The sequence below is a fragment of the Drosophila willistoni genome, assembly GCF_018902025.1.
Source record: "Drosophila willistoni isolate 14030-0811.24 chromosome XR unlocalized genomic scaffold, UCI_dwil_1.1 Seg144, whole genome shotgun sequence".
Lineage (NCBI taxonomy): Eukaryota > Metazoa > Arthropoda > Insecta > Diptera > Drosophilidae > Drosophila > Drosophila willistoni.
In genome coordinates this window covers 4702915-4729996 of record NW_025814057.1, presented here as the reverse complement: position 1 = coordinate 4729996, position 27082 = coordinate 4702915, and the positions used below count along the sequence as shown (strand labels likewise).

The 27082-nt window shown below is 37.0% G+C and overlaps 1 protein-coding gene and 2 non-coding genes across 3 annotated transcripts in view; 2 read left to right on the top strand and 1 right to left on the bottom strand.

Annotated features, from left to right (window-relative positions):
• The window catches only part of LOC6639139, a 61983-nt gene that overhangs the window by 5973 nt on the left and 28928 nt on the right, over nucleotides 1-27082 (top strand). Inside the window, exons 2-3 of the transcript XR_006954747.1 lie at nucleotides 7662-7728; nucleotides 23783-23854. This is a non-coding gene — a transcript (uncharacterized LOC6639139). The remainder of the gene's footprint in view (nucleotides 1-7661; nucleotides 7729-23782; nucleotides 23855-27082) is intronic.
• Trnas-aga lies at nucleotides 19931-20012 on the top strand. The gene has a single exon. It is a non-coding gene; the product is annotated as a tRNA-Ser (tRNA).
• Nucleotides 20037-21736, bottom strand: LOC6639138. Its single transcript, XM_002062190.3, has 2 exons — nucleotides 20953-21736; nucleotides 20037-20897 (listed from the first exon to the last, which is right to left on the bottom strand). The coding sequence occupies exons 1-2, from the start codon at nucleotides 21650-21652 to the stop codon at nucleotides 20062-20064; spliced, it is 1536 nt and encodes a 511-aa protein (XP_002062226.1). The 5' UTR covers nucleotides 21653-21736; the 3' UTR covers nucleotides 20037-20061.

The window sequence follows — 27082 nt, the reverse complement described above, 5'->3', positions numbered from 1 at the left end:
ATATATGAAAATATGGGCTGACTACAACAAATTTTCCTCTCAGCTATAATATATATTTATAAAAAACAAAAGCAACAACCAATTGTTGTTTTGCTTATATTTTTTTTCGGTTTGGTTTGGTTTCGATTCAGTTTTTGTTTTTGTTTTTATAAAGTTTCTCTGTTTCTGCTCTGTATTTAAATTTATGGGTTTATTGATACTTGGAAACCAGAGACAGACTCAAACAAATTTTTGCTTTATCAGCTTCAAAGAAGAGCAAGAGAGGGGGCAAGGAGGGGGAAAAACTGAAAACGACACGAAAAATCCAATGCCCGAAAACTTCCCCTTGTGCCCTTCTTCAAGCCCAATAGAAGACTCAAAAAAATCAACCACACAATCTGTAAATATACAAATCTTTCTATGGATGGGCCTGAGAAATGGGTTTTCTACCATTTCTGCCGAATCGTGCAATTAAACTGAGCCCCCAAAAAGAAACGATATGAGAAATGTTTACTGAAAGAGCTTGAATGAATGAATGAATGAATGAAGCAAAACGAAGTAGGAAAAGAAACCAATTCATTATGCTAAAAATCATTGAAGAAATTGTAAGGGAAGCCAATTAAATAACTAAAACAAAGAGCTCTACAACTGCTTAAGGGGCTCTTAATCAGATTTCTTTAAAAACTTTTTAAAGTTATACTTAATACAATATTTTCCATAATCGCCTTTTCTGTCAGGAAGCCCAGTTAAGTCGTTTACTACTTAACCCACTACTGCCACTAACTTCAACCCGAATAAACAAAAAGCCCGAAAGCAAAAGCAACAGCAACAGCAACAGCAACAGCAATCCAGCAACAAATTAAGTCAAGTTAATTTCACAAACTAACTAAAGCACAAATCCCGCACATGTCAACGTTATGTTCTCTGTTGTGTTCTCGCTTTTGGGTTTTCCTCCTCGGGGGTCTTGACATCTACAAAGTGAAATTAACTGAGTAAACAAAGCAACGACAACAACAACAGCAAAAAACAAAAACAAAAAAAAAATAATAATAACAAAAAAAAAAAAAATATTTGCTTAATTAACTGGCAAAAACTTTCAGAACGCACACACACACAGAAAAGGACAGACAATTAGTATATAGGGATATATGTATGTATGTATGTATGAGCAAAGGCACAGGAAAAAGGGAAAACGCAAAAGGAGTCAAACACAAAGACATAGAATGAGAGAGAGAGAGAGAACATTTTGTCGTGAAATGTTTCAATAATAAGCCATAGTTTTTACCTACACATAGACAAATAAACATAATGAAACACAAACAAAAAGCCCAAGTCTCGGTCTCGGTCCCGAACCTGAATTTGGTCCCAGACCTATAAATAGGTGGTAAGAAACTAATATTGACAATGGCGGAGAGGCGGAGGACTAAGGCAACTAAAGTTTGTCTAACGTGGCGTATGAGCAATTAACATTTATGGCAATTAATTAAAATTACATCACTTTCCCAGTCCCTCCCCACCCCTCCCCCACACACATCAGTCTATCCACTTAATTGAGACATCAACATTTTACAGGCGGCAGCCAAATTCGATGAGAAATGAGAAATTATTAAGGCAAACTTTTCTCATTGTGTTTGCGTGTTTCTCTGTTTTGCTTAAACTCACTCTTTAGCTTTAAGCATAATTATGAGAGGGTGGGGGAAGGTGAGCAAATAAAACGCTTTTTTTATTAGTTAGTTACTTCCACTAATGATGATCTTTGTGTCTTGACAAGGTTGCCGCTTAAAAGACTTAAAGACTTTTTGACTTGAATCATGAATCGACATCATCGCATGATTAGCGCGTTCGATACAAAAGAATGCCTCAAAGGCAACTCAATTTTCATAATTGATATGCAAAATAAAAATCATTTTGTTGTCTCCCTCAAATGGTGTGAAGCAAAGAGTTAGCAAAGTGACAGATCAGTCAAGGTTGCCTGTCCACTAAAAAGCTGTCAATAAGTTCAATGAACTTAATAATTATGTAAAAGGAATTTTTACACTTTGAACAGCTTCATTTCAATTAAAAAAATCTATTAATATTAAGCTACGAAATTTGGTTTTATCTTTCTCTTCAGAAAAAGTATATCGAAGAATCTTAGGATGATATTAATATAGGTCATTTCATTCTCATTTCGAAAAACCAATTAGGGTATCTAAACTTCGATCTAATAAATAGATATACCTATACACGATTTTTCGATGATTATGAATCACCAGCAGAGTAATTATAATCTTTTGTTTTGTGAATGTGTCACAAAGAATAACGCATAAAGCTTTTTCAGGTTCCTAATATATCAATGAGTAAGATCATTTTGACAAGTCGACAAAAACAAAACTTGGAAAATTAGACATTATAAGAAATATTTGAATCTGCATAGTAATCAATCCTAACTAACGATGGGTCAGCTTCAATGTGGGACACAAATCGAATGTAAATGTAGGTGAAGAGTAACTATATATTGTTTGTATTCAAAAAGTAGAGTAAATATATATTTAAACTATAATTAGCTTAATCATATCTACACAATTATGTGTTAGATGTAACAAGATTGAAAAGGCCTAAGCTATATTATCTAGATGACAATTTGCTGAGATTTCTAGAAAGTAGTACTCGACAAAACTTGAGATTAGAAATAAAATGCACAAATATGTCATATAGATAGATATGATAATAATAATAGTAATAGATTTCCAAAAAAAAGTGGGTTAAAGTAAGCGACAATAAAGATAATGAATTCAAGTTTCCCTCGACTTTAGACCAGGAAGCAATTTGTTGCCGCTTTTCGCTTCTCTCTCTCTTAATTTCATCAAAATATTTTTCCTTTCGTTTTGTCTTGTTTGTCATCTTTATGAGCTTACTTTTGAACTATTCATTGATTAAAAGTCGTTTGCTATGGATTGAAGTTATTGATTTAACCCAAATAATTAGGTAAACATAAAATAAACAAACAAACAAGCAAACAATCGGGTAAACAAATAGCCAAACAAACGGGCAAACAAACAAACAAAATAGACAAATAGAAAAACAACAAATCAGCAAAAATTCGAATGTAAGTGAAATCAATAAATTTCCCGTTTGTACGAAATTCAAACCCTTACACCAAATATTTCTATCAAAAACATTTGCTTTAAAATGCGGCGCAGATAAGTCTATACCTACCTACATACAGATACATATATAGTTGTCTTGAAATGTAACTGATTTAAATATATATTCCCCATGAACTAGTTTGAGGCGCCACCTGCACAAGAAAAAAAAAACCAACGGCACAAAAAAATATTAATTAATTATGCAAAAGTTCTCTCCCTCTGTCTAACGTTCGTTTCTGATTTGAAGATTTTCAATTCGTAAAATTTAAATACAAACAACTTGACTTACCTTGACAAAGGAATGAACAAGCACCTGAAGATGATGTTGATGATGATGAAGAAGAAGAAGGGGAATAAGAGAAGAAAATGAAGTCATTAGCTTAAATAGCACTAAGAAGCCAAAGATCTGTTCACACTCTCGTTTTGGACTCGATTTCGACTTTACTTCACATAATGCAAAGCGTCTCGATTCCATTCCATTCGACTCGACTCGACTTGAGTTGACTCTGGGACGACTGTGAATGTCATTCTTGTACCCTGTAATCATAGAATCAAAAGGTATATTAAATAAAGTAATTAACTACAATAGAAATGAAATGTTGATGAGTTTAATAAACCAATTTCTGTCTCTTTGTTTAATCTCTATGATTAAAATAAACAAAAGTTAGCTCCTGATTCCTATGGCTAGTTATATTAAACTATTATATTTAAGTCCATCGTTAATAACCTAATCTAGTGTCATCATGTTGTTAGTATCTTCAATTGGAATAGGGCATCGCCATGTCGTTGCCTTTTCTCTTCTTACTCGCATACAAAAATTTGTATTTTATGTAGTAATTTTTGTTTTATTTTATTTTTAGTGTGCTTTTTTTTTGTTTATTGCAAAACACGTTTCGCTTGCCTGGGAAATGAACAAAAAATCAAACAGACACCAAAATGTGAAGCGTAAGAAATCAAAGTGAACATAAAACAGACAAGAGCAAAAAAAAAAAAACCTAAAACTACAATAAAAATAAATAAAACTGAAAGTTAAATGCAAATGTGTGTTAAAATTGAATGCCATAAAACGATTTTTATGACTCCTCAAATTAGAAGGTTGTGGGAGAATTGACTTGTTTGCATAATTCGTCAATCAGTGGGCTAATTAATAGTTTTCAAAACTTTTGTTTTATTTTTAAAAGAAAAACGTTGATGTATTTGATACTATTGTTAAGAAATAATCTTGGATCTTTAATAGAATTTCAATAAAAAATACTTTATTGAATTTGTTGGAAGCCGAAATTGTGTGTATTACGAACTTTTAGAGAATTATTTTAGCCAGTTTATCCTTTGTTAATAGTTTCGGTTGTACAAAATGTTAAGTATACGATGAAGAAGTAATAATCATAGTACATAATTCTTTCTTAAGTCATGGAATGTATGTTTCAATCAAAACTTGGCAAAAGCTCACATCTAATTATGTCGCAGACCTTTCCCGGCATGCCCAATTTAGCCGGCTAGCTCATCAAAATGTTCGTACAAGTCATTGGACTAGACTTAAGAGAGACAGAGAGAGCGACTGACTTGGTTTGGAATCCGAAAACCTTAAAAAGCAACAATTGCCAAGGCGGCTCCATGGGCTTCGTATGTACCTAGCCGTCTCGTCCCTTGGTTTTTGCTATAGGTGACTTTGAGACTCTGAGACCCAGAGAATCTCACGGAGAGGGAGAGAGAGGGTCTCCACAAACTGCGACATATAAATAAATATTATATTACCCTCACACATATCAACCGGGGGAGTAGGTTGGCCAAGTGAACGGCAAAGGGGAGGGGATAGAAGAAACCTTAGACTAGCGACAACGCAAATGTGAGACATTGCCCCCTCGTTCCTCTCTCAGTAAATTGTGTGCTTGCTGAGTTGTTAATTAAATATTTACGCTGCTTATTTGCAAAATGAATAATTTTAGCATTTTATTTCACAAGACACACACACACACACATACATAGACACACAACATACAGACAAACAATATTTTGCCCCTGTCTTTTTGGTAATTCAACTTTTGCTCTGGCATTTTTTACGACTTTTTATTTTATTCTTTTTTTTTTTGCTGCTCTTTGACTCTTGAAATGATACTTTAAGCTCATTTTGTAGAGTAAGCCTCGAGAAAATTCATACTAGGAATCTTTTATTATTTCATTATAATTTTTTTTGCACCATTTAGTACCCACTTCATGTCTCTATGATGGGGGTCAGAGGGTTATACAATGTAGATAGGAAACATACATACTCATAACTCAAGGGTTAGGCAATTAGGCGAGCTTAATTGACTGAATTGTGTGTGTTAAGTGGGAGATCTAAAAGAAATCTTTCTTTCTAATGTGAATTAAAGCAACACAGACAAGGCAGATAAGTCAATGTGCCAACTTAAGTATAACATCAAGAAGCAATTCGAATTTTTTACAAATATTAGTAAAACTCATTTGCATTGCCTTTAATCTTAATCAACTTTTCTTTTTTGTCCAGAGTTACTTTATATCTTATGTCTTTGTGTTTTCTACATTTTAGCAACTTTAATTATTTCTTTGCCTATATTAAATCAAATTTGCCTCAAAGAAATGAGAGGTTTAGTTAGTACATTTACTTGTAAGTCTTTATACTATCTATCGGACGAGAAGGTGGTCTTAAATGAGTTTTTTTGTAAAATGAAATTCTTTGTTCTTGTGCCATTCTCTAAACTAAAGTTTTTAACTCTAACTTGCTCTACGCAAATTCTATTCATTTCGCGCACCTTATTAGACATTGTCTGATTTCATTTGGAGTGTCTGACTAACTAAACGCTTGACTGCCCAGGACAGGTCTGAGAGCCAGAACAATTTCCACCACTATTGCCACCCCTGGCCATGCCCCTGTGCCACCCAACCCTCGAGTCTTATGTAGCCTGAACTAATTAAATTACTTTAGTCTAGAGCCAAAAGGTTCTACTTAGCTTTCTCTCTGCTTTCGTTTCCTTCGGTTCGGTTCGGTTCGGTTCGGTTTGGTCGACGCCTTTAATTGCTTTTGTACTTTAAAGCTTAGGAAGGAAAGAATATCGTCGTCGTCGTCGTCGTTTTGTTTTTGGTGTTGGCTAAAAGAATAAAGCAATTAATAACAAATATGGCTTATGCATTTCCTAAAACCCTTTCTTAACGCTTCTTTGAGCTTCCTAACGTGCTCAAAAATTCCATTAAAACTACATCTAACTAACATAGAAAAGGAACAAAAAAAATAAACACACACGCACACACACACACACACACACACCATCCCTTTTGACAGACAAAAACAAAAAAAAGGAGAAAATGAAGGTAGGGAAATAAGGTTAACCCCCGTTTTGGCCAAAATGGAAGGCTGTTTGTTGTTGTTGTAGCTTTTCGTCATTGTTTCAATGTTTTTTTATGACATGTCGTAAAAGGCGAAAATATTATTATTGCCTTTTGGTTTCTCTCTCTCTAGCTATTAAAATGTCATCATTTGGAGGTGACCCTGCCCCACCCAACTCAGCCCACACCTCCCCCCCAGCCTTCGGTTTAATTTTTTTTCTTGGTGGATCTTGGATATATAGAGCCCACTGAACTGTAACGATAAGAAGAGAAAACACGCAACTTGTAAATCATGTGCGCCCGTTTTTATTGACAGACCAATTCCAAGTTGCCTTGACGTATTTATTATTTAACACCTTAGAAAGTCGAAACGCAAGCGAAAAATGGCTATAAAATTTGTTGACCTTTTTTTTTCTCTCTCGCTCTCTCTCTCCGATTCCTCCCACCACCCTTTTTGGTTTCTTGGCTTTTTGCTACATTTTTGGGCATTTTTGCTTAGAAAAAGTAAAAGAGAGTATGAGAATCCATCAAGAGCCCAAGAGCCCACGCAACGTCTTCTAGGGTGGTCTTTGGAGCTTCATTTTTATGACTCGAGTACGAGTTTTTACGAGTCAGCACACACCACATAGGTTAAAATATTTAAAAGTGTGCTTAATTATGCTGAGAAACCAAAATAAGAGAGAAAAGCCGAATTAAATAAGTAAAAAGAAGGCAATTCTCTTGACACGATAACGGGCTCATAAAGTGTTTATTGTACTAAATGTGGCAAGGCAATTTTATTCGCCAAGAAAGTTGAAGAAATTAAACAAACGTGCTGAAACCAATTCTCAGATAAGACTAACTTGCTAGAATATTCACTTTGTTTACAGTTAGTTGAATCATTGTAAAAAATATTCTTAGTCACTTCCCATTTTATGAAGGAAATAACGCTTGAGAAAGTATAAAATTTCCATATTAGGTAAACAAAAATTGCACTTAAAGTCAACTTGACTAAGGAATTAGTTGGACAGATTATCAAAGTGTATAGGTAAGAGACTAGAATGTATTTAGAAATCATATTATTAATTATAGCTTGTTCTAAAAACTACTACTTTATAAAATACAAGCAACTACTTGTTTAAGTCTCTTAGTTGCTAGCCCATTATCAATATATTTGATTGTTAATTTGTTTATTATTTTTACATTTCAACCCTTTTCTCTCTCTCTTTGCAGTTATGTGTAAAAACGAGTTGTCAATATCAACATTTCACCCATAGACAATCTGTCAAATTTTATAGTGGTAAGTTGCTTACTTTTACCTTGATTACGTGAGAAACTTTTAGCTTGGACACCTAATTGGCCTCCTGCCAAAATGCAAAATGCAAAATGCGAAAAAGCAATTTCAAAGTCAAACCTGAAAAAACACTTCAATGTATATATATATATCGTTGAACACTAAATGCAATTAAAATAAATATATGCAATATCGAGAAATCCGCCCATTGACACTCGAGTCCACTGCCAATGGTGCAATGGAATGGTTTTGAGTGGAGTGAAGCTAAAGCTGAAGCTGAAGCTGAAGCTATGTAATTGATATCCCTACCCAGTCAAAGATACTTTATGCAATACGTGCCTAACAAAACTTCCACCATCTCGTTGTTGCTGTTGCTGTTGTCGTCGTCATCGTTTGCCGTCTTCGTTATCCGTTCAAGTGACCATTGGCCAGTTATTGCCAAGGTTGGCCAAAGAGTAGAGGAAAAAAAAGTTGCAGTAGCCAAAACGAAAGAAAATTTGGCATGCAAACATTGCCAAGGAGCAAGACGAATTTCAAGTGGCAAGAGGCAAGACGAAACTAGGGAACAAACATGCCCCAGCTCATGTGTGTGCATGACTTGGGGACTTGGGGTTCAGGTTCGACTTGAAGTTTTTGGGGTTTGCCGTTTGGATTTCTAATGTGCATTCGTTGTCTGCCGTCAATCCATTAAAAAAAAAAATACAAAAAAAAAATAAATAAATAAAACACGAAATACGAAAATTGTAGCAACAACAAATGTGGCACGTACTTTTTGCTTCTTTCTCTCTCTCTCTGTCTCCGTCTCTGTCTCTCTTCTTTCTCAACGTCATCTTCTGCTCCATCTTGCAAGATAACATTTGTATTTAAAAGACACTTTGCGTATGAGACCCCAAAACTAAACCATACCGAACCGGTCCATGCAAGCCATTTGTAGTTTATCTCAAGAGAAAAAATCTATAAGTAATACCACCTAGCCTCCCATTCCTCTGTCTATCTCTCTTTCGCTCTTTGCCCCTCTCCAGTTATGTCAAAATGTCAATTTTTTGTACGTTTAGTTTAGTTTGGTTTGGTTTCTTTTCTATTTTTTCTTTCCTTGCTTGTGGTGTGTGTGGCATGCAAAATGCATGCCACATGTTGCGTAAACTAGTTCCATGAGATATATCACTTGAGTTGTGACCATCGCGCGGCACGGTACAATTTTTGCTGTTTGTCGTACCTGTAGCGGGGCATTACGACCAGCAAACAGCCAACAGCCTCAGCAACGACAGCAACGAGACATTGGCATCAGCATCGGCATCAGCACTGGCTCCGGCACTTGCAATTGCATATTTTATGGCTAGATCTAAAGGCATTCGGCTGTCAGTCGAATGAAAATGGGGGAAGCGGTAAGGGGGGTGAGCAAAAAACATGAATACCAAACGACAGCATAACATTTGTTCGATGATACCTGGGCCAGTAATCGAGGTTCTTACCAATCTCAAGAGAGAAAGAGAGGGCCAACAACCAAAAACAAGAAATCTATACAACAAAAAAAAAACGTGTGAAAGAGTTTTCGACACATTTGCCAAAAAGAAAAAGAAGCGGAAATGGCAATTTGCTTATTTCTAATTGGAGTTCTCAAGTTAATAATCATTTTCGATAAATGATGGGGTTAAGGAGGCGTGGCGTAAACGGAAACTAATTATATATACATATATTATGTCTAATCATTAGTTAAGTTTGTAAAAATGACATTAAACTTGGGAATATATAGTCAAACGGTAACAAACAATTTATAAATAAGTTTATATATAGTCAAGGAAGTAAGAAAATTTCTTGCAAATTCTGCTTCTTCTTCTAAAGCTCTAATTTATTTATTTAGATAAAAGTTATTATATTTTTGGAAATTTTTATGATTATTGCCTCAGTGATAATGGAAAATATAGTTGCAACTGCCTTTGGCTTTGGTGTTGTGGCTTCTGGTGACTCTATTATGTATATTTTGTTTGCATTTTCTATGCAAATGGATATGGCCCACACCCACACAAACACACAATTTCCCTTAAAAGCATTGTTATGACCTACCCCGTAAAAAGCCAACGTCTAGACGTCTGTTTTTAACACCATCACCAATAATAACAACAACAAAAACAACATTACTCTAGTGGCAACACTTCAATTTGCTCCAAAAAGCACTTCACCACACTGAGAGTAGAGAGTCAGACTCCAATTCCAGCACCAAACACCAACATTGAGTCTTCTAAGCCCCCTCCTTCATCCCCTCCTTTTGGGTACTAAGCCCCCAGGTTGGAATTACGATAGCGAGTTTGATCTGCCTTCTCTCCATATATAATTGATATTCATATGCGGCATTGGTTTGCATCTCATTAGTGGCATGTCGCGTGGAATATATCCTTATATGAAAATATGTATGTGTGTATGTATGTATGTATAGGTGTATGTAGTGTATGTAAGTAGTAGTAGATACCTGGGGTATCATCTTATAAATAAGCACATAATCAGGCGTTGCATAAATAAATAAATAATTTGCAACAATTACCATAAGTTGCCATGACATCTTCACTTTGAAGGAGATATTCTCTCTATGGGTGTGTGTGTGTGTGTGTGATTGTGTGTAAAAGTGTTATGATGACTAAGGCTGACGCTGAGGTTAAGTCTACCGCTGTGACAGAGACTGAGACCCAGAGACTGGTAACTGAGGCTCAGGCTGACACTGAGACTAAAGCTGGAATTGATGCTGTGTGATGCTGATGCTGCTGCTGCTGCTGCTGTTGTTGTTGTTGATGATGATGATGATGATGATGTCAGTCGTAGGCTACCAGTCAATAAACATAAATATCAGCCACAAAATGATGTTCATAGTGCGGCAGCAGCATCGTTAAGTGTTTGGCTTTATGGTCGAATTGGTTGAGAGACATTTCGTCTCCACTTTATACCGACTTGAGTCTCAAACCCGACTCTCGGCATGGTCTTTAATTAGCGCCTGGCCTGACAATTAAATAATATTTTCGCCAGCTATATATATATATATATATATATATGTATTTGGTCCCCACACAACACTCTCTTCTTCAACGTTGTTGTTGTTGTTGTCGTCGCCGTCGACTCTTCTTTTTCTTTCTGTGTGAAGCCGCCGACTTGTTAACTTGCTGCCTGACAGTCTGCCAACAAGTTTTAATTACAAGCCAAACGAACAGAAATACGCCAAATTGAGGTCAAGAGTAGTCGACTAATAGATACCTATGTATAAATGTATATTTCATGCATTAGAAGCTAAAACTTTAATTACATAGGAAAAAAGAGACCAACTATACACAAAACACTTGACGAATGACTATTAACTAGTCAGTGTTTAAAGGCCAGACAGATCTATCGCAGAGCTAGAGAACAGCAGATGATTTCAGTTAGCAAATCTAAAACGTTTCATTAGATTAATTTTAATTTTCTTTCTAATCGCAAAACTCCCCACATTGCTACCCTTTTTGTTACCCGTTTTTCAAACTATTGCCATAAAAAAGAAAAACTGTAGGAAAAAAAGTGTCTCCCGAGCAGTTAGTTTCTGATAGTCGCTGGCGATTTTTTAATGACTCTCCTCTGGTTCGCTTTGCCTTTTCTCGCTTCCTTCTTTTTTTTTTTATATGCAAATATTTTGTCCACACATTTTATGGTCTGTGATTGTTATCCGAGACGACTCCGGTTGGTAGTCAGTTTTTAATATATGTATATGAACATTTTGTTTCTCCTCATTGGTTTTTCCATAGCTTCTCTCTCCATCTCTCTCTCGCTCTTTTTGTTTAGGTTTTTATGAGTTGCTGGCCAAATGGTTGGCGTTTTGGTAGTCTTCCATCTTCATTGCTCGTGACATATTTTTGATTTGTTGCTAATTTGAATTTGAAAATGAATCGAACAGCAGCCCTTTTTATTTATATATATATATTTTTTGTGTAGAATTTATGACATTGGTCAGTGGTCAGAGGGCAGGGAGGGGGGGCTGGGCGACCGGAACTCAGATTTTGGGTGTTGAATTTGTTTTGGTTTGGTTTGGTTTCTGCTTGACATATTGACTTGCATTTTAACAATAAAAATAAAATTAAGAGGCATTTTGTCTCCATTTGATTTGATTTTGATGAAGGTCGTTTCTATTATAAGATAGAAACGATATAAAAATTACGGAAATTTCATAGACTTTTGTGACCTTCAGTTACGTTATGGTTAATAGAATCTCCATAGTTGAAGTGTATAGCCTAAACGAATTTACAGTCTAATAAAAAAAAAAAAAACAAACAAAAAGAAAGGAGGCGAAGGAGGAAAAGTGAGTCGATTTTTATTTGTTCTGATTTTTCATTTCCATTTCTTAAGCTATCATCAAAGTGCCATCAAAGTGGCAACCCTTTTGTGCCATTAGGAGGATGCTTGATGGCAACGCCCCTGCCCTCTGCTCCCCCTTCCAAAAAAAGCGGAGATAGCCCTCATTCCTTACCAAAAAATAAAAAAGAAAACAGAAAACGCGTATCCTCACGCTTTTCCACGTCGTCCTGAGCTGGTCTGTCTGTCTTGGTCCTGGTCCTTCTTCATCTCGTTCTCCCTCTGTCGCTTATTTACAGCTTGACATTTCACTTGCCAGTCGCGCGGGACACTTCAATGCGCTCCAATTGCATTTTATGACAGACAAAACTGACCTACTTAAGGACACTTACACACAGACCTACTGCTGATGCTACGCCCACAATCCTTGCTTTCGTCCATCCGTCCGCCAGTTCGCCCGTCCGCCCGTTGCTGCTTCCGTCCATCCTTTCATTCCTTGCGTTGCCCTTACCCCATCCTTTTGCTTTTGCGTGTTGCGTTGCTTTTCCTTGCCTTTTTTTCAATCGCATTATAAATTTAATGTGTTGACCTTTTTTCGCTTCGAGCTTCGACCGCAATTTCAATAGATTGGCTTTCAGTCTCGCTACTTCTCCTCCTTTTTCCTCCGCCTCAACCTTCATCGCCTTCTCCTGCCCACCCTCATCATTGCTGCTCCTGCTCTCTCTCTCTCTCTTTCTCGAGTTGTTTGTCTTTAAAAATCTGGGCTATCTGGGAAATTGTCATAAAATTTAACTAAAATGTCCATAAGTAGCTGGAAACGTTGTTTAAGTGGCGGGGCTAGTATAGGGTACAGAGAGGTAGTAAGAGAGAGAAAGAGAGCTACAAGTGGAACTGAATTCAAACTTTTGTTTATCTTTTGATACAGTTGGACAAAACAAAAAAAATACCGAATTTGATTTCTTTTTATAAAGTGGGCGATACATCTCAGTGATGAACAAAGTCAGTGGGCTCACGACCTACTGAAATTTATATCACTTTAGCAGTTTTAGTTCAAATAAAAATATTCCCTTTAGTTTATAGAAGACTTTTTAGGTAAACAAAAACGTTTCCAAGCCCGTTGATCAAACAGGTGAATTAGTTTTCCCAATAAAGGATATCAGTAAAATAGTTTATTCCATATTAAGTTCAAAGTACTCAAAATATCAACCAAATTGTTCAATTTCTTCACTTAAATACGATAGTTGCTTTCTTTCTAAATTATTAATGAATATTTTGTTAAATTATAGTCTAAAGTATTTAAAAAGAAATGGTTTAGTTGCCAAAAAGCTGTAGCAGTTGAAAAATAAGCTATTAGTGGCATTAATTAGCTGAATGATTAGAAAGTTTTTCAAAAGGACTTGGCCAACGTGACACGACACTCATCTCTAAGTGTGTGTGTGTGTGTGTGTGTGTGTGTGTTGAGCCACGTTACATTGACTGCCAGAGTTGTCGCATTTCACGCTTAGTGCACGACAAGTCACGCCCTCTCTCACGCCTTGGCCATTGTCAATATCCTGGCAGCCATTTCCTGCTTTGTTTCTTTTCAGCTTCTTCTTCTTCGTCTTCTTTGGCAGTGTACGCCATTTTGGCCTTTGTTATAAAGGTCCTGCTGACTGAGGTCCAGTCATGGGTAAAAATTGTTCGTAACAAAAAAAAAAAAAAGAAGAAAAACCAGAAGCAAAGTCTGAGCAAGAGTAACTTTTCCTAAAGAGTTCTTTTCGCTGCGTTCATTCATTCTTTGGCTGGTTATTTGATTTTTTTTTGCAGGTTTTTTTTCTTCTGTTTTGCTGTGCTTTGGCATTGAATAAAACGTCTCCAGAAGAACGAACTAGAAGCAAAAACATTGAAAATTGTTTTTCTTTATGTTAAATTCTTTTTGTCTCTTGTCTCTGTCATCTTTTTGGTGCACTTCAAAAAGTTTTTCTCCCCCCGCCACCCCCTCCTAGTTGTAGCTACACATCTTGCACTATACTATACTATATGTACATACATATGTATACCGATATCTATGTATGCTCGATGACTGGCTATAGAAATCTATAAAAGTTCTTCTGGTCTTGCTTCTGATGCTGTTGCTGCGCTTGAACGATTTTTGCTTGTGCAAATATTTTATTGACTATTATTTTTCGGCCCCGGTGTGTTTGTGTCTATCTGTGTGTGTGTGTATGTGTGTGAGTAAGCAAGTGTGTCCTTCCAGGACCTTGGGCTGGTTTTGTTGTTTTTTTTTTGTTCTTCTCTTATTTCTTTTTGCAACTGTTTTCCTTTGTATTTTCATTTAAGGGTTTATTTGGGCTCTGGTTATTTGTTGCGCAATTTCCTTTTTGTTAGGCAAAAGAGATAAAAACCAGAGGGCCGGGGCTAACTTCGACCGCGTCAAAGTTTGTATACCCTTGCAACTTTTTTGGTAAGTTCTCCCTTACCTATAGCCTTCAAAGTGGAAAAACGTTTAAGCTAAAAGGGCTAATGTGTCCGAAAGAACGGCCTACAATCTTAGTTTTTCTTCTGCATAGGAAATAACGAAGATATTGATCAAAGTCACTGTTTTCCACCGATCGTTCCTATGGGAGCTATATGATACAGCTACCCGATCCTTATCAAATTTGGCACAGTCATTAACAGATATATTAAACTAACAAATGTTTAATTTGAAAGCAATCGCGTCAAAAGTAACGAAGTTATTGACAAAAGTCACTGTTTTCGAAAGATCGTTCCTATGGGAGCTATATGATATAGTCGCCCGATCTTAATCAAATTTGGCACAGTCATTAATAGTTATGCTAAACTGAGAAATATAAATTTTTATGACAATTGCTTCAAAAGTAACGAAGTAATTGACAAAAGTCACTGTTTTCGAAAGATCGTTCCTATGGGAGCTACATGATATAGTCACCCGATCTTGATCAAATTTGGCATAGTCGTTTATATGTGTAATTAACTTAACAATATTAAATTTCACGACAATAGCTCAGAAAATAACGAAGTTATTAAGAAAAGTCACTGTTCGTGACTTTGCCATTTGTATGGCAGCTATATGATATAGTGATCCGATCCGGCTGAATCCGAGATATACAACGCCTGCAGTATATACAAGCCTACATGCAAAATTTCAGCTCTGTAGCTCTTACGGTCTAGGAGGAGTTTGCGTTGATCCAGACGGACGGACGGACGGACGGACGGACGGACGGACGGACGGACGGACGGACGGACGGACGGACGGACGGACGGACATGGCTATTTGAACTCGTCTCGTCGTGCTGATCAAGAATATATATACTTTATATGGTCGGAGATGCTTCCTTCTATGCGTTGCACACTTCTGACCAAAATTAATATACCCTTTTTGCAAGGGTATAATAAATAAGAAGAAATTTATTTTTAAAGCAAAGCTCTCAATAAGATGTAAAAGAATTGCCTGAAATTGCTTAAATTTTATTATTCAAATATTTATTTTATTTATTTATATCACTATCAGTACGATATTTGCCCATAAATTTCTTCAATTATGCCAAAAATCTTTCACGCAAATGAAAGCGGGAAAAGAAAATTTCCAATGAGAACTTTAAGATCTCTTTGATAAGTTGATTTCATATTGTAAAGTTTCTCTAACTTAGATAGCATAATTAATTTTGGCCATAAAATTATAAATTTAAACTTACCATAGATAAATCAAAGCAAAGATTTTATTAAAAACCCTTGAAAGGTTTTAGTCTTTGCCATTTAATCTTTATTCTTAATGCCTTTATGTTGTCTTGAGTGCCTGGTAAAAAGAGAAAACAACAAACCTTGAAGATAAATCTCACTACAAAAGTAACTTTATATTTATACTTCTAGTCATTTTGTGGAATTGTATTGATTTTGAATGACGATGTCTGTCTGTGGATGTTGAGTTTGCCATTCATTCAGTCACCGCCTTCAGCCTGTCCCCAACCCCGTTTACCAACTATCATAACACAGTCAAGTGTTTATGTTCCAGACCTTTGCCCAGTTGGCCCTTACAAATTTGCATGTTTACAAGTAAATTTTCGACATGAATATTTATTTATTTTGCCATTGCAAATGCACTAAATGAAGTTGCTGCTTTTGTTGTTTCATCTCCCCCACAGCCAGCCACCTGTATCATCGTCCTCCTCCGCCTCCGCCTCTTCATCCTCATCCTCCTCATCATCATCTAGTTGATTTGCAATAACAAGCTGCTGCTGTTGCTGTTGTTGTTGTTTGTTGTTTGTTTGTTTGGTCATTTTGTTGTTTATTTTTAATTGTTTTGCATGTTTATGTTTTCATTTCATTTTGCAGGGTCATTGAAAATTTTTGCGTTGAAGATGCCCGACCCGATTACAGGGGCAAATTGCAACAGATATTTGAATGTTTTTCAATTGTTTTCCCTTATTTTCATTTATTCGGATTCGTGTTTGTCCTAGGCATCATTTGCTGTTTGTTGTTATTTTCTCTCTCTTTTGGCCATTTCTACCCTAGACACCCTGGACTCGACTCGTTTATTAAGAGGTATATTTTTTCTGGCCAAGTAACTTTTCACTTTTTCTATGTTGTTTCTCTCTAGTTATCTATGAGAATTTAAGTCTCAAGTGAGTATAAGGTATTAAAAGCCTGTATATAGGGTATCTTAAAGTCGAGGCTTTTGGATTTTGGGGGGCGGGTGGTGAGTGGTGAGTGCGAAAAACTCGTTGTTTCCTTTACTGCTTTCTGCTTTCGTATATTTTCATCTGTTTTCCTTTTCAAGAATGGTTTCGTTTTGCTTTTTCTTCATTCCCTTGCCACATCTGATGCGAGTCCTCAGATGTTGTTTTCTTTTATAGCCAGCCCATAATCATTTGTGCAAGAACAAAACAAAAAAAAAACAAATTCGTAATAAAATTAGTAGAAATGACTTTAAAATTCTATGTTTCTTGTCTTTCTTGGTCTTTGTTTCCTTTTTGTTGTTGTTGTTATTTTTTCTACTTATTTATATTTTGTATTTTGTTTTGTATTTTCATTTTTTTTTTTTTGTTTTTTTTTGGGTCTTTGATGATGATTTTTTCATTAGTTTCGCGCCGTTTGAGAGCACAGCCAATTAAATGTTCAAGAGGTGGGCCACAGCCGCCGGCTGAAGGGGAGGTGTTGGCGCGGGAAACACAGCAAAGATATTGAAAATAGTTATCTATATATACATATATCCATCTGTGTATGTATATATTTTGTTTCCATCATGATGATAAATGAGTTGTGCGTTTTTGGCTGAACCGAAATGCGTGTTAAATGCTTTAATTGCCGCAATTCACAAAAGTCATGTGCAAAATGCGAACAAATTTGAAACGCTCAAAATTAGCAGCAATTTTCGACAATTAAAAAGGTTGGTTTTCGAAAAACACGCCTGATGATAAATGAAAGTTCAAATCGTTGCAAATTTGAAACAAAAGCAAAATACGGAAAAAAATTAAGATATTATATCTTATATCTACCACGAAAAAAAAAAAAAACAACGAAACTCAATGCGGATATAAACCTTAAGAGACACAATACCACAGAAAAATTACGTTTCCAAATGATTTGCCTATTCACCAAGTAAATTTTAATATATTTATTTTCTGAGTGAGGGAATTATATTTTTAAGTTGAAAGCTTTTCTTGCAATCTACAGAAATTTATCCTTAATTTTGGCTCATTCGACTAACTATGATCCTTAATTTCTTCCATTTCATACCCATCAAAATTCTAGCCCTAAACCTAACTTTATGCTAATGCCCCTTATTATTTATTTAAACCGATTATGGCATCTGTGTTTGCCCTTAAATTTTACTTTCTATATACTTAGGTCACTCGAAATTTTCTTCATTCAATTGTGACCTTCAGTAGCTAGTGAAAAAACATTGAGAGACTTGTTATTTCCAGTGAATGGACTGGTAAGGACTGGTGAGGATTGGTAAGCGAAAAAAGTTACTAAAGCTTGTAGAGGGGCGGAGAGGAAACTGGACCTGACTATCCTGTCTACCACTCCCACTGTTGCCACTGCTGTTGTTGTTGGTGTTGCGGTTGTGGCACGTATGGGAAGGACACACGTACGCAATTAATTGCAGAATTATTACAAATTTCATTACATGCTAAAATATGCAAATTGTTTGGCTCTGCCTTTCCCTCATACCTCAACGCATTCTGGCATATTTCCCCCCTCCTGCACTCGGCCCCTCCATTCGCATACTTCATCATCCCCGCCTGCTCTCATATTTTGCAACATTCGCATTGCAATTAAATGCATTTGCATACATAATAAATAAATAATGCAGATGCAGCAGTAACTCGGCTGCCACTGCCTCTACCGCTGCTGCTGAAGCGCAACAGTCGACGCCCCACAAAAACAGAGAGTAAATAAATGGGCGAGCAAAAAAAAACAGAGAAAAAAAATATAAAATTATTTCTTTTAATTATCATTTTAATGGGTTTATGAAAATTTAGAATAGCATGTGAAAATTGCTCGCTAAATGCAGGAGCAATGCAACACAAACGGTTGACGATGAGGGACAGCTGCATTTCGAGGGGCTGACTGCCTGCATTAGGCATTAACATTAACAGCAACAAAATACACAAATAAAAGCAAAACAAAAAAAAAATTGGCAAATGAATGGCAGCTGGTTTTCAGGTGAGTTGAGGGAGAGAGAGAACGAGCCAGTGTCAGAGACAGAGAGAGCAAGAGAGAGAGAGACGGAAAAGGGAAAGGCAAAGGGAGCCAAAAGGTAGGGGTGGCTGCTTGTCGAGTGGTCGGTGGAGGGTTACAACAATTTTTACACAAAAATATTCAAGTGAACGATCAATTTTGATCAAGTCGAGATTTGTATACTCTCTCTGGATCTTTATGGATTAGCTTTCTCGGTTAATTTAGCTACTTTCAAGTTTATTAGAAAAACCATTAAGAAAAATCAATGTGGATTGATATTTTGAACTGAATTTAAAAAAGACAAATTTTAACTAGAAAAGGCAATGATTCCATCTAAAAGACAGTAAAAGCTTGTCCCAGTGTTTCTTTTTTTATTGCATTATTTTAGCTCACTTAGATCATCCAATAAAAATAATATATAAAATCTGCAGAGGTGTTGAATTTATGGCAAATAAATTATTCCATTGGAAAAATCTTTAGAGCAGCAGCTTTTGTTATCATTGAGCTCCAATTGGATATATACTTTTGGGCAAAGAGTATAAAAAACTGTTATTGTAAGTGTTGTAATTGTTGTTGCAGCATAAATATTGCATGTCTACAAAATATTTGGGTTAAACTTTTGCAAACACACACACACACACATAAAAAACGAATGCAAAAAATGCACAAAAAACAAAAAGAAAAATATTTTATTTGCATGATTGCACACAGTAGGGTGGGGGGAGACGGGGGATGAAAGAGTGGGATGATGAATGGGTAACAAAAGTAGGAGATGGATGGATGAATGGAGGAAAGAGGAGGAGGTGGAGGAGGTGGAGGAGGTGGAGGAGGTGGAGGAGGAGGAGGAGTAGGAAGAGGAGGAGGTAGCCAGCCAGTTGAGTGGCGTGTGGCATGTAGTGCGAGACTTGAGCGCCGTTATGATGGCCACGCAAAAAGGAGATAGGAGAGGACTCAGTCATAACTTGTGCACCAAATCAATCGTTATGCAATTTGTAAAAGAAACGAATAAAAATATATGTAATTAAATTGGCCAACATGAAATTAATCTATTAATAGCAAATTTTCTTACGTCATATCTCTCGTATACGATTAGTCAAGTGTTTCGATAGATAATAGCCAAGAAGAGACACCCCTTTGATTTGGCTTAAAAGCTTTTTTTTTTATTTATAATAAAATTTTATCATTTCTTGTTGGCCAGAAAGACTGAACCGTTATGGCAGCAGTCGTGGCCGAGCGGTTAAGGCGTCTGACTAGAAATCAGATTCCCTCTGGGAGCGTAGGTTCGAATCCTACCGACTGCGAATTTAAGCAATTCTTTTTTTCAATTTGGTGTATACGGAAAAATTTTATTCAGTTTTTAGTATCTGAAAGTTTCTGAGTTTTTTCATGAGTTACGTTTCGTTCGAATTGATGATGATGACGCGCATCTCGAATATTTTCCGATGGCAATGTTATTCGTGCTGGCGGATTGGTTTCTTCCGGAATTTGCCTTCGTTTGCGTTCCGTATTTGTTGAATCAATGCTATCTGAACTCTCCACAGTTGTTACCCATGCGGGATGACGTGTGCGATCGGTATTCTTGAAATCGGGATTTTTCGTTGAATACAAATGGACACGGTTTGGCAAATTATGCTCTTCTTCAATGGCATCCGATTCGGGGTCTCGAATCTTTGGAGCAGTCCTTCGTTTCTTCTGTGCTTTCGATCGCTCCTTTTTGGTTGCTTCTGGCACCGGCACTGGTGTCTCTTTAGGCCTCTGTACCTCTGCACAATTGGGTGGATCGCGATTGGCGCAACACCGTAAACGGGTCCTATCATCCTCATCGACGCGTCCAAACTCACAATACAACTCATCGACCTTCGTCTGCAAACAATGATGCAACTTGTGCTGACGGCAGAGCAACTCTTCGAGCTCGCGTATGCGATTCTTTTGCTTCTTGATAACCCGACCGAGCTCTCGGCGCACCTGTTGCTCGCACTCACAACCACAGGGTGGTTGATCAAAGTATTCCGGTGGCGCTGGATCCGGACAACATGGCGGATTACAACACATTTTATCGTCGTCGAGAGCCGCCGTCGGTTTCTTTGTGCACTGATCGCACTCGCAAGGGCACACGTCGGTCGAATGTAGGCCACGTCCAAGTAGTAAAACATCCGTGCACCCAGTCAAACACATATCCCTACGACCTAAGTGAACCAAGGATGTCGATGAATGGTTAGACTTGGAGTGAATTGGCCATACCTAGACATGATTGTTCCTCCTCTTCGCATTCTTCTGCCAACAGATTGAGTTCATGATCTTCTTGGGTCGGTGTACGCAAAACAGTCACCTCTGTCTCATCGATATCGGGAAATGTGGCGCCATTGTCTTTAAAATCCGATTCGAGTACAAAAATTTCGGTATCCGATTCTGAATCTCTTTTATCCACACCATCTTGATTGCCCTTCCACGATTGTTCATCGCCACCGTCGCCCTCATTGCCATTGGCATTGGCATTGTTGTTGTTATCGCCATCACAATTCTTGGCAAAAGCTTTGCCAAAATACGATGGCAACGTGGCACCCGGAAGTAGCAAAACATTGACGGATGGCCGATTTAAGTCCATGCCCTCATCAGGACACTGGCACAAATCGACTTCGGCATCGCTTTGCAGCTTCGCACGGAGCTCTGCATCGGCCTCCTCATTGGCCTTGAACTTGGCGCACTGCTTGTGGGCACGTGCCACAAATTCTGGTATATGCTCAATGCAAACGCAACACTGGTCCCGTATACTCTCCAGACACACATTGTTGGCGGCCATGCTACGTTGCCAGATGCGTGCCTCATCCATGGTCTTTGGATAATGATAGGCACTCTTGCCATTGGCATCCAATTCGGGAGGTTCAATCCCGCAAATGACACAGCGACGTGGCGTCAATGGCTCGGCATTATCGCTAGCCATGGTGCAACATTAATATTATGTACTTTCAAGCTATCTAAATTTTAATAAAAACGAAACAAAAAGGAATTTTTTTTTCTGTTCTCCGATAATGTTTCTTATATATATTCAACGGTTTTGATTTTCGTTTCGATAATAGCACAAAATGTTGCTATGTTTATGGAAAATGGAATTGTATTCTTACGCTTTTATTATTATTTTCCTTTTACTCTCGCATCTATCGAATTGTTTTTTGTAATTGTTTCTCTTATGGCTTTTTTCGCTCTTTATAGAGCAACTTGTGTTTCTGTTGTTGTCTGATTGCTTTTCAGCTACAAAAAAAACTTGGGGGAAAACGCACCTTGCGGTTTCTGTGGCAAAGTGAATTGGACTGTGAAAGCGCAGCAGTCAGAGCGAGGTGGAGGAATAAGAGGAATGATTTCGAAATCGTAATGTCGGTCGATAAGAGGGGAGCCATAGAAAATTGTAATATCGATCATAACTTTTAGTAGTAGTAAACGAAAAAGAAAGAAACACAATTGCAATAGGTCTAAATCTCTCAGGTAGCAGCAGATTCAATACAAATGAAAAATCCCCAAACGGCGAAAGTAACTTTTTCCACTGGGGTTACGTTATGGCTATAAATCAATGTTAGATATCTGTTTTTCAAGTCAATTTGCCTAATACGTTAAAACTCAGCAAATGCCCCACAATGTAACCGAGGGCAAAAGGCTATATACATACATACATACATCGACTTTTATAGTATATGCCCACACCCATTTCAAATAAAATAGTGCGTTTCAATACAGTCAAGCCCCACAAAAAAAAAAAAAAGAAAAGAAGAAAAAAAATCTGCGCAAAACCGCAAAACAATAGCCGCCCCCTGAAATAGATGGAGGCAAAAATCTATGTCAGGCTTTTGTGTGTGTCCGGCAGCTTCGTTCAGTGGACCACAAAAATCACGTTATTTTAGATTTGAATGCCAAACAAACGTTCGCTCTAGCTTCAGGCCTCTTTCTGTCTCCCCGCCCCCCACCATTTTCACTCTCCCTCCGATATTCGATGTCAAGCGCTTCTGGTTTGGCATTCTTGTGGGGTTAACGCCCACAAGCGAAAATATTCGAAATAATCTGACTGCCGTAATACATTGGCAATTTATCACTAGGCGTTAGGTAAAAATGAAAGCCCTACACACTCACACACACACGCAGAGAGAGAGAGAGAGAGACAGACTCTGTATGTGGGTAGAAGGCCCAAAGATTCAAGAGATGTACATTTCACTTTCATCGGTTTTTGGCTGTTAGTTTGTTTGGTTTCGGTTTTACTCATTCAGCCTACTCATCACAATACATGAAACCGAAACGGAGGCGCTTTTAATGAAGAATTATGTTCATAATTTTCAAATTTATCGTTCCCGCAAGCCGCCGCCGCCGCCGTCGCCGCCGATCATCACATGTGATCATGTGATGGGGGCTGTCCGAATACTTAAGTGTGTCAAAATGTTTGAAGAAGTCACCACACAAATTTTGCTGTGGCATGCTGGCGGGGTATTTTCCCCCACCCCACCGCACTTATCAACCCACCAACTCTACTACACGCCACTTCACTCCACTCTACTCCAGCTACAGCTACAGCTACAGCTCCAGCTCCCTCCATAAGTCGAACCATCAGCGTGTCAGTTACAGAGACACATTTCAAATTATTTATGATGCGTCTCGATGAACACACTCATAGTTAGTGTGTGTATGAATGAGAGTGTGAGTGTTCGGTTCAACAGTTCAAAAAGTCATTTTAAGTGAAAGTTTTCAGTGGGTAGAGATTTTCTTTTGCTTTAGTCCTATTCATTTTCACTTAGTCAGTGTTCTTATTGCAATTGTTAAAAGTATTAAATTTCCCTTCTATCGAATCATTCTCCCTCTCTCTCAAGAGATGTCAATCCTTTAAATCGAAACAGATGACAAAACATTTTATTTTGGCTGCAACAACAACATCTTCTTTATTTTCCGGGAGGTTTCCCATTTTTAAGTGGATTAAGTTTGTCTTAAGTATTTTTAGCTTTTTTAAATGATTTTCTAGTATCGTGTATATAAGTGCTGAAGGAGAAATTTATGTGACAGCTTATTAAATTTATATGTTTGCTCTTCATTACAGATTATACGACAACGACAGAGAGTTTGATTGGATACAAACATATATTCTAGAAGAAAAGTAAATTTGTTTCGGGTAAGTAATGGAGATTATGCATTCAGTTTTTCCATTTTTTTCTTCCATTTTCTAAGTGGATTAAGGTTTTAGTCTTTTTGATCTTAAACATATGTTGAAACCATTTGTAAAGACTATTTTTGTGGCGAGTTAATTAAATTTCTTAGACATTTTAAAGTGGATATAAGCTATATGGATTAGGTGACCCCGATGTTCTTCTACTTAACCTCATTCGAGTCATATGAAAAGTTAACCCCACCTTGAATAAACAAGACCTCACTTTAAACGTTTTCTAACTGCATCTCAATGTGAAAATTCACACAACCATCATATATATGTACATACAAACATACACACGTACATGTTAAAGAAGAGAAAAGAAGAAAAACCTCATATCTGCCTCCAGGCACTTCATTAAATAGACGCCGTTGAGGCGCGCTTTTCCATTGACAACCGACCACACCCCCCACATTACTTTTTTTCGCTTATTTTTCACACATGGGCGTCAACAAACAAACAAAAAAAAAAAAGCCAAAAAAACAGAAGAAGAAAAAATAAACTGAGAGCAGTAAAAAAAAAAAGGCAGAAATTTAAGCAACAATTTTTTTCCTCGCATTGTTTATGATGACAAAATTTTTTCATTCTTTTTTTCTCATCGTCGTCGACATGTGGCCATAAAGTTGTCGGTAAATAACAAACAGGCTGAGAATCCAAAAACAAAAAAACAAAAACTAAGGGAAAAAGAAGTAAGGAACAACGAAAACAACGCTGAAAACGCCTCGCATGGCGTCAAATTTTTGTCACCAACCAACCATCCTGTGGCAAGGCTTTTTTTTTGTCGTTGGTGGGGAATGCTCGGCGCACTGGGAATATGAAAAGCTACTCCTAAAGTCGTTGACAAAATGCAAAACAACTGAAAATAGTCTAATCTATGGGGATGCTATAAATATACAGATACAGATGTATTCAAATGTCTAGTTCAGGTCATCAAATAGCATAGGTTAAAGTCTACATTTGGGAATCCTAGAGCTTTGGTGCTTTTCATATTCCAACATCGGGGTCACCAATATTTAAGTTCATCTGAAATCATGCGAAAATGAGATGAAATTCCTTTTTTTTTACAAATGTCATTTGCATATTTGCGATGATATCATTTACTTAATGATCCAAAACTGAGATCACACTTAAATGCAAATGTTTAAAAATAATAATTTAGCTTAGCTTACTTAACTTGAAATTGGCAAAACTTGTTGCATTAAAAACCAAATTATATAAATGACCTTCAGACAATTTGTATATGGAAACAATTATATATACGTTGTTTTTTTTTCCTTTGGTTGTTTATGATTACTTCTACCAACAAATACCATAAATTCATACCACACAATACATCATCGCAAAGCAGACAGGCAATTTGTTGCGAGCTAACAAATATTTCTTATACATTTTTTTTGTATTTATCTTACAAATTTTCTACATGTAATTGTCATTTTGTGAGACCCCCGCAAACAATAGGCTCAAGAAAAAAAAAAAACCACAGACAACCCCACCCAAAGCTCCTCCATTGTTTGCCTTTTCAGGGAGAGGGAGAGGGAGAGGGAGAAGGAGAGGGCGAAGAAGGGGGCTAAGAGAACGAACAAAAATGCGCAACAAAAATTAGCAGAGTCACAGGCAAATATGTCAAGTCTAAGAAACTCGAGAATTGTATCTGGAAACTTGTTTTCAAATTGAAACACCTGCAACTGTTATGGCTAAGTACTAAATCACCTGCTCTTTTTGAGGTAAAAGTTTATTTTTTTTTCTCTTTCATACATTTGTATATATGTAAGTATATACATATATCTAATTTGAATTTATAGGTTGAGATCTTTTTTGAGAGATTTGAGAATTTGAAAACTGGTTGGTGGCTCTGATTTATGCCAACAAAAAAATAGAAGCAGAACATGAAGATTAAAGATATGAACGAAACGAGGCGGTTTATTGAAAATGATAAACTCTAGACAAGATGTTTTGATGGGCATTCTATGTAAATTGTATGATATTTTTGTAAAAATGACCTTAGTCCGAGGGAGCTTGGGATCTAATTAGATAGTTAAGCTACAGGTGTATTCTGTGTAGATTCGAGTGGCACTTGTTGAAAGAGTTTTTGGAGTTGGGGGCTTAAAAGGAAAAAAATCATGATGCTGATAAGATATTGAAATGAAGGTTTATGACAAGAGAGGGATTAAATGTAAGCCTTATAGTCTGTTAATGAATTTGAAGGGCATTTCATATCGTTTATGGAAACTCTGAGACTAGGCCAAGACTCAGAGACTTATCTATGCATTTCGATGCCGATTAGAAATAGAGATCAGACAAATACCACTAATGCCCAGCTAAATTTCCTACTCTTGGACATCAATTTTCTGTTACTTCAGGTTTTGATGTAAATAATTTCATATAATTTTCATTTATTTTTTTCAATTGCATAGTTCTTTTTTCATCACTTTTTCATTGATTTTGCGTAAACTGTGGCAAACAAGCCACCAAAAACTACAAAAACCTACAACATAATCAGAAAGCAACGGCCACAGAGGAAAGAATCATAAGCAGCAGAGTGAGTGAAGTAATTGGAGCTTCAAACAGAAAACCTCTTGGACAGCTACAGCAGCAGCAGCACTTAGTGAGGCACAAATCTCGAATAAAAAAGAAATTCATCTTCATAAAAACCAAAAAAAAAAAGGAAAGAAGAAAAGAAAACCCAGCTGAGAGATGATAGTTTACTTGCGATAATCATGACGACCCTGTCAGGCCCCCCCTTCTCTCTCACTCTGCCCCTTGCCACACAGCAATCTTTTGCTTGGCTCACGTCTTTGTACCATCTACGTCATAAACACTTGAAAAACTGTTCAAATTTTGATGTCCAGCACTTACTTCGATTTTGTGTTTTGTGGCGGCTTCTTCTTGTATGTTGCCCCCTTCAATTACATTTCTTTTTACATCTTCGGCTTCATTTTTGCTGTGGATCGTTGTCTTCACCTCCTCTCTATCTATGTTTCTCATTTTGAAAATTACATTTAATGTGTGTTGCACACACTCACTCACACACACACACACACAACCACACACTTTGAGATACTTTTTTTTTGTACCCTGTTAGAGGCGTGAACCTGTTGAAATTCAACGAGTTTTTTTTTTTTTTTGCGGTCCAGCATCCGTTCTGGTGGTTTATACCTCACGGCTATTGTCTGTGTGTGTGTGTGTGAGTGT

Coding starts and splice junctions, on each gene's coding strand:
- LOC6639138 (XM_002062190.3), bottom strand. CDS start 21,652: ATGGCTAGCGATAATGCCGAGCCATTGACGCCACGTCGCTGTGTCATT. Junction 20,898..20,952: donor GGAGGAACAATCATGTCTAG/GTATGGCCAATT, acceptor TGGTTCACTTAG/GTCGTAGGGATATGTGTTTG.